At 57.0% G+C, this 10,046-nt stretch overlaps 1 protein-coding gene across 6 annotated transcripts in view; it reads left to right on the top strand.

The window, feature by feature from the left end:
• The first annotated feature begins 417 nt into the window (after positions 1-417).
• Positions 418-10,046, top strand: part of Nlrp3 (NLR family pyrin domain containing 3) — a 20,769-nt gene continuing 11,140 nt past the window's right edge. For 3 of the 6 annotated variants that reach the window (XM_023707783.1, XM_023707785.1, XM_023707784.1), the window contains exons 1-3: positions 2,877-3,403; positions 6,254-6,352; positions 6,822-8,550. In XM_023707783.1, coding sequence (XP_023563551.1) covers positions 3,127-3,403; positions 6,254-6,352; positions 6,822-8,550 — 2,105 coding nt within the window. In that variant the 5' untranslated portion in view covers positions 2,877-3,126. Of the gene's footprint in view, positions 603-2,286; positions 2,335-2,385; positions 2,401-2,876; positions 3,404-6,253; positions 6,353-6,821; positions 8,551-10,046 lie in introns of those variants that run through there. The other 3 variants (XM_023707780.1, XM_023707781.1, XM_023707782.1) reach the window with 3 other exon arrangements.

Genomic DNA, 10,046 nt, shown 5'->3' with positions numbered 1-10,046 from the left:
ACTCTGGTCTGCAGTTGCACCCTGACTTCCGTGAGAGCCGGCGCCCTTCCTCTCAGCTCCAAGAGCATCTGGAGTGGTTCTGAAGCCAGGGCCATGTAACAGCAGCCAGGTTCTGCTCCCAGCTTTCATGCCACGTACCTTAGCTACTTTGTACCCCTGGGACAGCATGGCCAACTTTTGAGACAGACAAGAAGTCTGTTTGGCTTGTGGTTTGAGCCTGTGGTTGGTTGGCTCCCAGGCAGGACAAAATGAAAGGAAGGGCCAGGTGAAGGAGCTCTTCTACCCACAGGCCAGGGCAGGGAGGAAAGGGAGGAGCCAGGACAGAACCTGCCTTCCAAGCCTTGCCCAGTGACCTTCTCCAACCGGCGTCCCTTCTGCCTTCGCAGTCAGCTCCAATTTACGATGAATCCACTGCTGAGCATAGCTGGGCACAGCACCCTATGGTCCAGTCACCTTCCACATGGGAGCCTTGGGGACATCTGAGACTGGAATCTTAGACCCAACCATGTCCTCAAGGTCGCTCCTCTGAGGCAGGTGCCATCCCCACCTGGTGCTACAGAAAGCAAAGAAATGCCGTGCCCTTGGTGGTCCCTGAGGATGTGGTGAGCCTGGGTCTGCAGCTGCTGGGAAGCAGGGAGTGGCCTCGGGTCATCTGTCTGGCTCTTGGTGTTGGCAGGAGGCTTTTGGCCTGGGCCCACCCAGCACATGCCAGGTGCTTCCCGTGCATATGCCAGGGACAGGCATCCTGTGAGGAGTGGAATCACTGCCCGTGTGAGGAACTGCTGCTGGCCACTGCCTCCCGGGGCATGCCTGGTATACCCCGGGGCCTTGGGCCAGCCCCATCTGGTCACCTCTTCCTTCCCAGGTTGGCAGTGAAGCCCAGCCCCTCGGGATGGGTGTGGGTCATGCGACCCACAAGGGCCTTCGGGTCCTTCCCCACCCAGGGCTCAGCAGGGCTCCCGAGGGTGAGGGCAGCATAGCCAGGAGGATGCGGTTTACACAGTGTGGAAAGCCCAGCTGCAGGCGGTGCTGGCCTGGTGAGGCTGGGAGGCAAGCCTCTGTGCCCACGCAGAGCCACACCCTTCCTGCGCCTCAGGGCCTGGGCCACCCTAAATCTGTGCCATTCCCCTGCTGTCCCTTGGCCTGGTGTGGGGTGGCTCCTGCTTTACAGCGGGGGGCATGGGAGGACGGGGCAGGCAGGGGCCGGCAGGCCTGCCCTGCTGTGGGTGAGGAAGCTCTTTCCTGGCCTTGCCCCCTTCTGCAGTCCCTGTCTCCTTTATCATTGCCAGGGCTGTGTGGTGCAGAAGATGACACTGGTGGCAACCCCATGTCTCCTCAAGGAAGCAGTAGGGTGACAGAGGGCTGAGCCTGGCAAGAGACTCGGCAGTCAGGGTGAACACTGGGTATGCTTGCCTTTAGCCACCTATTTTTAAAAAAAGTTTATGTGGGGTGCTGCGAATGCAGCTCAGGGTAGAGCACTTGCCTAGCATGTGAGATGTCATGGGATCATAGCCCAGCACAGAAAAAGAAAAAAAATGTGGTGTTGGGGATTGAACCACTTTTTACTTTTTATTTTGAGGTCGTTCCTCTAAGTCAATACTGGTGATATTCCTGCCTCAGCCTTCTGAGTGCTGCGACATTGCCGTTCCTGGCTTGTTTCTGTCAGAATGCAACATGTAGTTAATGGTGGAAGACACAGTCCCAGCCCTCTGGTCCAAATCCTGGTCCTGGGCCGGGGAGATGGCTCAGTAGAATAAGCACTTGCCTGGCAAGCACAGGTCCTGAGTTCAATCCCTGGTACCACACACACACACACAAAGGTCCTGGTCCCACTTCATTCTGGCAAGAGCCATCAGATGAGATCGTTGGCTTGTCGCCCCCCCAGGGATGGCAGGAGCTTGCGCCAAGTCTGTGCGCCGCGGGGGCTGTGCGAGGAGGGTAGGAGGACCGTGCGTGCTGCGGGAGCGTGGACTGCTGTGTGCCCTCTGTGTCCTGCACACGCCTGCGGCAGGTCGCTCTGGTGTCCTCGGTTTCCTGTGGGCCGGAAGGGGGCATCCTCTGTGGCCGCTACGCTGTCTGTCTGTGTCGCAGGTCTCAGGACTCCTCTCCAGGCCTCTGCCTTGCTGTCTGCTCCTGTCAAGACAGCACCTGGAGCAGCAGCCTTGGGCTGGATGGATGAAAGCAGCTTCCACCTCTCCACTGAGAGCAGGGGCTGCGGGTCAGCGGGCCAGGCCCGGGCGCTGGGCAGGGCCTCCCGCTTGGCGCTCACCCGCGTTCTCTCTGCAGGGCAGTTTCTCTGCGGCCAGGACACTCCTGGGTGAGGCTCGCTGCCTGGTGAGTGCTGGGCTCGTTTTTCAGGACAGAATGGTGGTTTGTGATGCTCACCTGATACATTTTCCTGTGAGTTTTCTGAGTTTAAACTTTTTTTAACTTCACCGGGTGTGGTGGTATCCACCTGTAATCCTAGCACTTGAGAGGCTGAGACAGGGGTCACTTCGAGTTTGGGTTCTGCCTGGGCCTCAAATCGTGTTGATTTGAGAAATCAACACGATTTGATTGAGAAATCTTGTTTCAAAAAACCTCCCTAAATTTTTGAACTGTTGCTTTTAACTGTGAGCATTTACAGGACACCCCACGAGATTTCCACATGCGTGCAGAGTGCTGAGGTTTTGGTAGCTGGGCTCTCCTTGAGCAGACATTTTTCTGATGTTGGGGCTGGAAACCAAGACCTTTGCCCTAAGCTACATCTCCAGCCCTTTCAAATTATTATTATTATTATTATTATTATTATTATTATCATTTTTACTGTTTTTGAGACAGGGTCTCACTATGCAGGTCAGGCTGGCCTTGAGCTCACTTTATAGACCAGGCTGGCCTTGAACTTGCAATGATCCTGTCTCAGCCTCCTGAGTGTTGGAATTAGAGTAAAACTATTTGTATTGGACAGGATCTTATTAAATTGCTAAGTTGCTCAGGCTGGGCTCGAACTTGCTATCCTCCTGCCTCAGCCTCCTGAGTGCTAGATCACAGGCCTGTGTCCTTGTGCCCAGCAGAGTAAAGACTCAGAAAGACACTCCTTGCCTGGATGCCTGGGACCCAGCGTGGCCCTGAGCTGTGCTGAGGAACATGGCCAGCACCCGCTGTAAGCTGGCCAGCTACCTGGAGGACCTGGATCACACAGATTTTAAGAAATTCAAGATGTACTTGGAGGACTACCCCCCACAGAGGGGCTGCACCCCGCTCCCGAGGGGCCAGACGGAGCGGGCAGACCACATGGACCTGGCCACTGCCATGATCGCCTTCAATGGGGAGGAGCGTGCGTGGGCCATGGCCACGTGGATCTTCGGTGCTATCCACAGGAGAGACCTGCAGGAGAAGGCACAGCAGGAGCAGCCAGAGTGGGGTGAGTGGGTGAGCGCTTGGACACGAGTGTACTCTTACCAGCATGTGCGGCAGCATCACGGGGGAAGTGGGTTTGACATTGCACAACCATCCTCCAGAGCTCTCTGTATCTTGCAAAACAGAAACCCCTTAGCCCTCCCACCAGAGAGGTGACCGCTGCCCCGGTGGCCAGGAGCGGAAGTGCTGGTTTCAGTTCCTCTGCGCTCGCTCACTGCTCGGGTTCCTCTCTGAGAAGCCTGGGGCTGGCTGCTGGTGGTGCTTGTTTTGCACAGTGGAGCCCCCGGATTTGCCACAGGCATCCTGTCAAGGCTCCTCCTGTGGCACTGAGTGCCACTCCTCTGTGTGTGTGTGTGTGTGTGTGTGCGTGCGCACACGCACTGGTAGCTTCTGTGTACCCATGCTGGCAGACACCTGTGCAAATCCCACTTCTCACTGTTGTGAGTAGAGATGGAACCTCAGTGGGCACAAGTCTTTTGCATACCCTGATTTGGACTCTTGAGTTTATGTGCAGATGTGGAATGTAAGGATTGAGCTGCAATCCTCAATGTAAGTTTTTAACTTCATGTATGTATTTGGTACAAGGTTTCACTACACAGCTTGGACTCATAGTGATCCTCCTGTTTTTAGTCCCTCGGCCCTGGGATTACAGGTGTGAGCAATGATGCCCAGGTGCAATTGATGTCTCAGCAAGCCCGGGGGGTGGGGCTGGCACGGCATGTGGGACTGGGGATAGAACCCTGGTCCCTGTGAAGAATGTAATTTTTTTTTTTTGAGGAATTTTCAGGCGATCTTTTTATAGCAGCTATAGTCTTCTGTTCTTACCCATGGTGCACAAAGTTCTGGCTTCTTCCTGTCCTCACGAACCGCTGGCATTTTCTGCTTTTTTGAGCTGTCACCTTAATAAGTAGGAGGCGGTGGCTCTCAGTGGCTCTCAGTGGCTCTGATCGCATCTCCCTGAGGACTGGCGCCACTGTAGTCTTTCTGTGGGTCTCCTGATCATTTTGGTGGCTTCTTCAGTGGGGGCTCTGTCAACCTTTCCCATGTCATAATGAATTTTTGCTGCTCTCTGCTTTCTGGATGTTGATCCTTATTAGACGCATGATGTTGTCCCTCGCTGCGGGTGGCTTTTCATGCACAGACTTTAGTGTGCTTCACGGCCGTCTCCAGCAGGGTCTGGCTTTTCCTGGTCCTCCTCTCATGGCGGAGAAGATGGGGCAGCTGTCTCTTGCCACACCTTCTTCAGAGGCTCCACTCCAGGGCACCCCCTGGGACTTCCCCAAGGCTGTGACTCGGTCTGACTGCTGGCAGGTGTTGGCCCCCTGTGCTCTTGTTCTCCCCTGACCCCTCGTGATGCCCAGTGCCTGCTTGGCTGGTCTCCTACCTAGAGGAAAGAATACCTTCCAGGAATTATGCAGTGCATGGACAGTGTTCTCTGATGGCCACCGCTGGGCATGGGAACAGGCAAGGAGTGTCCCTGCACCCCAGTGTGCACGCTGGGGCAGGGAAGGACAGCAAGAGGGTGCAAGGCACCCTGGAGAGCCCAAGGTGGTGGGAGGGGAACAGGCTTGGCCATCAGCAGGAAGTTATGTGGCAGGGCAAGTGCTGGCTGGGCGACCGGTGGTGGTGCAGGGAGAGGGGTGGGCTGAGGGATGCTAGAGCACAGTCACCGAGGAGGGCAAGGCTGGCTGCACGAAGCCTCACACAGCAAATGGATGTGTAACCCTCAAGCCAGACTGTCTGGGCACCAGGCTGGAGTCCAGGCCAGCATGGTGACCCTGCGTGGCTTTGTCTGGCCACACAGCCCCTTCTGCTCAGAGGTGCAGCGCGAGGAAGCCGGAAGGTGCTCTTTGCCTGGCTGCTGTGGTGGCGCCAAGCCAGGCTGGAGCAGAAAGAGCAGGGCCAGGTCTCACCTTCTCATGCTGGGCTCCTGTGAGACTTCGCTCTCATTGGCTGCGGCTTTTTTTTTTTTTTGGTGGAACTGGGGATTGAACTCAGGCCCTCGCGCTTGCCCGGGAAGTGCTTATTCTACTGAGCCATCTCCCTGGCCCCTGGCGGCGGCTTTGTGTGGGCTTGTGTTTGGACTTGCACTGTGCTTTCTGGAGAAGTAGAGTCCTGCAGGAGCCTCTGGGCTGACTGCTCCTCTCTTGTCTGTGCTTCCCGGGGGGCTGACTCTGGTCGCATTCTTATCCACTGGCTGTGTTGGGGTCATGTGGGGGCTGTGAATGTACCCCAGTCCCATGCCGTACCTCAGATGGATGGAGAAGAATCTCCAGGGCCAGTAGTCATGACTCTGCGTGGCTGAATCTAAAGCCAGCCAGAATTCTGAAGCACTAAATTAGAGATGCGACAGGCTGCTGACTCTCACCCTTTTCACTTTTTCTGCAGAGCTGGGCTGAGCCCAGGCCTTGCACAGCGGAGCAAGTGCTCTAGCCCTGAGCTCCTCCTAGCCCCTGGGCTCAGCCTGGGAGGCCCAAGGAAAGCCATATGAGAGTGTGGGTGTTGGAGAGGCCAGGGAAGGGAGGCCTTCGGGGCCTGGCCTCCTGGAGGGCCTGCAGCTCTTGGGGAGACCTCAGAGCCGGGCCCGGGGCTGGATGCTTACAGCTCATGGCGAGGGTGTTGCCTGCCTCAAGCTTGCTCAAGGCCTTCAGGCTGGGAAGAAGTTCTGCAGCTGAATGTGTGTGCCTGGATGTCCTTACCCCACAAGAGTGGAGGACACACCGGGGCCTTTGCCCGCATGCTGCTGCCTGCTCTCTGGCAGTTTCCCTGGGAGTGCGCCAGGGCCGGGGCCTGTGACCTGTGTTTGCATTCCAGTTTCTGGCCTTCCAGTTTCTGTTTTTCCTTCTGTGCCCAGAGAACCCTGCAGTGGAGTGCCGGGAAGACAGCCTTGAAGAAGAGTGGATGGGCCTCCTGGGCTTCCTTTCCAGAATCTCCATTTGTAGGAAGAAGAAGGGTGAGACGTTGGTGGCACTTGGACTTGTGGTCTGGGCCGGCGGGCAGGTCTGGAGTGGAGCAGCTGCTGGGCGGGCCTCCCTCTGCTTCGCCACCAGGGGTGCAAGGCCTGGCCCAGCCAAGATGTAGATCTGGGCACAGGAGGACCTCCTGCGCGGCTGCTCTGGCAGCAGCTGCTGGCTACTCACAGAAGGCCTGGCCCAGAGCCCCCGGCCTCTGTGCCACTGGCCTGACTGCCTCAGTCTCTGGCCCCTGTCTTGTGGCTGTGCTGTTAGGAAAGCAGACCGCTTCTGTATGAGTTTGTCCAATACATGGACTCACTGGCAGTGTGCACACACATGACGAGACGTGTTTTCTGGCCGTGGGCCACATGTGTGCGTGCATTAGCTACCCTGGATCTTCACCCTCTTTGACCCCTGCAAAGAGCTTTGCTCCAGCCCTGCCCAGCGTGTGGCTCTGTGTCCCCACAGATTTCTGCCGGACATACAGACGACATGTGAGGAGCAGATTTCACTGCATTGAGGACCGGAATGCGCGTCTGGGGGAGAGTGTAAACCTCAACAAGCGCTATACACGCCTCCAGATGGTCCGGGAGCATCCCAGCCGGCAGGAGCGGGAACAGGAGCTGCTGGCCATGGGTGGGGGCAGGCTGCGGGACAGCCCCCCAGGCCCGCTGAGGCTGGAGGAGCTGTTCGACCCCAGCCCTAAGGAGGAGTCTGTGGAGCCTGTACGCACTGTGGTGGTGCAAGGTGTGGCTGGTATTGGGAAAACCATCCTGGCCCGGAAGATCATGCTGGACTGGGCCTCAGGGAAGCTCTTCCAGGATAAGTTTGACTACCTGTTCTACATCCACTGCCGGGAGGTGAGCCTCGCCATGCCCAGGAGCCTGGGCGACCTGATTGCTAGCTGCTGCCCCGACCCCAGCCCCCCCGTGGGCCAGATCGTGTGCAAGTCCTCCAGGGTCCTGTTCCTCCTGGACGGCTTTGACGAGCTGCAGGGCGCCTTTGACGAGCACACTGAGGCGCCGTGCACAGACTGGCGGGCGGCAGCTCCAGGGGATGCACTGCTGGGCAGCCTCATCCGGAAGAGGCTGCTGCCCAAGGCCTCGCTGCTCATCACCACCCGGCCGGTTGCTCTGGAGAAGCTGCAGCACCTGCTGGAGCGGCCACGCCATGTGGAGGTGCTGGGCTTCTCCGAGGCCCGTCGGAGGGAGTACTTCTTCAAGTACTTCTCGGGTGAGGCGCAGGCCCGCGCAGCCCTCGCACTGATCCAGGAGAATGAGGTACTCTTCACCATGTGCTTTATCCCGCTGGTCTGCTGGATCGTGTGCACCGGGCTCAAGCAGTGCATGGACCGTGGGGAGAGCCTGGCCCAGACCTCTAAGACCACCACGGCTGTGTACGTCTTCTTCCTGTCCTGCCTGCTGCAGGCCCAGGGCAGTGGTCATGAGCACCAGCTGTCTGCCCACCTCCATGGGCTCTGCTCACTGGCTGCCGATGGCATCTGGAACCAGAAGGTCCTGTTTGAGGAGTGTGACCTCAGGAGCCATGGCCTGCAGGAGGGGGCCGTGTCTGCCTTCCTGAGGATGAGCCTGTTCCAGAAGGAGGTGGACTGTGAGAAGCTCTACAGCTTCATCCACATGACTTTCCAGGAGTTCTTCGCAGCCATGTACTACCTGCTGGAGGAGGAGGATGGGCTGGGGCTGGCAGGGAGCCACAAGGCACTTCCCCAGCGAGATGTGGCTGTCCTCCTGGAAAACTACGGCAAGTTTGAAAAGGGCTACCTGATTTTTGTAGTCCGCTTCCTCTTCGGTCTTGTCAACCAGGAGAGGACATCCTACCTGGAGAAGAGGCTGAGCTGTAGGGTGTCCCAGCAGGTCAGAGTGGCACTGCTGAGGTGGATTGAGGCCAAGGCCCAGGCCAAGAAGCTGCAGGTCCAGCCCAGCCAGCTGGAGCTCTTCTACTGCCTGTATGAGATGCAGGAGGAGCCCTTCGTGCGCAGGGCTATGGGCTACTTCCCTAAGATCGAGGTCAGCCTCTCCACGCGCATGGACCACGTGGTGTCATCCTTCTGCATCCAGAACTGTCGCAGTATGCAGACACTGTCCTTGGGCTTCCAGCACAACTCGCCCAAGGAAGATGAGGATGAGGATGAGGATTCAGAGGAAGGCGTAGACCCTCTGGCTGCCAGTGCTTGCAGGTGAGGGGTGGCTTAGGCAGGAGGGGACCTGCCTGCTGCACTGCAGATGATTTTCTGGGTATTACATCCTCTTTTCTGTCTTCAGCCATCTCCCAAATATAGTTACCATCCTGCAGATCACAGCACGATGCTTGTCTTTCCCAGTTCCTTCATCAGAGAGAGCTTCTCTTATGTCCCATGGGTAAAGGGGATGAGCACGAGCTCACGCATGCAGGAGATGCGGGGGAAAGCTGGGCCAGTGAGGTGCTTGCTGGGGCCGTGCTACCTGCTCAGGTGTGAGTCTGCTGGGGGCCCAGTTCTCTGGTCTGGCCTGGCCTGGGCTGCTCTAACAGAACATGGAGGCAGAGCACTGAGAGGACAGGGCAGGTTTATCACAGTTGTGGAGGACACAGAACCCAAGGCCAAGGGGCCCACATCTCAGGAGAGACTGTGCTGCCTCATCCTGGAGCAGAGGTGGTGTGCACAGGAGGGCATGTGCAGCTATTTGGGTGTGCAGGTGAGAGGATGGCTGGGAGAGTGTGCAGGTGAGGGTGGTGGGAGAGTGTGCAGGTGGGTGTGTAGGTGAGGGTGGTGGGAGAGTGTGCAGCTGGGTGTGCAGGTAAGGGTGGTGGGAGAGTGTGCAGGTGGGTGTGCAGGTGAGGGTGGTGGACATTCAGGTGAGTGTGCTGGTGAGGGTGGTGGGAGAGTGTGCAGGTGGGTGTGCAGGTGAGGATGGTGGGAGAGTGTGCAGCTGGGTGTGCAGGTAAGGGTGGTGGGAGAGTGTGCATGTGGGTGTGCAGGTGAGGGTGGTTGGAGAGTGTGCAAGTGGGTATACAAGTGAGGGAGATGGGAGAGTGTGCAGGTGAGGGTGGTGGGTTACTGTTCAGGTCGGTGCTCGGGTGAGGGTGCCAGGAGTTTGTGCAGGGACACACTTACATGGACCATGGGTGGACCATGGGCTCCGCAATCCCCTAGACCTAGCATCTGGGGCCTGGCAGGGAGAGTCAGTCAGGGCTCATGAGAACAGTGGGCAATGGTGTGAGTGGGACACACTTCCCTAAGGGAAGTTCACCCTGGTTGATCAGAGGGATGGGCTGGGAGACGAGATATGCCCTCACCGTCCCACATGAGCTTTTTTTTTTTTTTGCAGAACCAGGGATTGAACTCAGGCCCTTGCGCTTGCCAGGGAAACATTTATTCTGCTGAGCCATCTCCCTGGTCCCAACCACATGAACTTTTAAAGTAGATTGATTGATTGGTTGATTGTACTGAGAGATTGAACCCAGTGAGGCTCAGCCATGGAGCAACAGCCCCAGCTCCTGTCTGTCTGTGTGTCTGTCTGTGTGTCTGTCTGTGTGTCTGTCTGTGTGTCTATCTATCTATCTATCTATCTATCTATCTATCTATCTATCTATCTATCTATCTATCTATCTATCTATCATCTAATCTATCTGTCTATCTATCATTCTATCTATCTATCTATCTATCATCTAATCTGTCTATCTATCTATCTATCT

Source organism: Octodon degus, unplaced genomic scaffold (assembly GCF_000260255.1).
Source record: "Octodon degus isolate 3935 unplaced genomic scaffold, OctDeg1.0 scaffold00310, whole genome shotgun sequence".
Lineage (NCBI taxonomy): Eukaryota > Metazoa > Chordata > Mammalia > Rodentia > Octodontidae > Octodon > Octodon degus.
The sequence above is the reverse complement of the archived record's forward strand: the minus strand, read 5'-3'. Positions and strand labels throughout refer to the sequence as shown.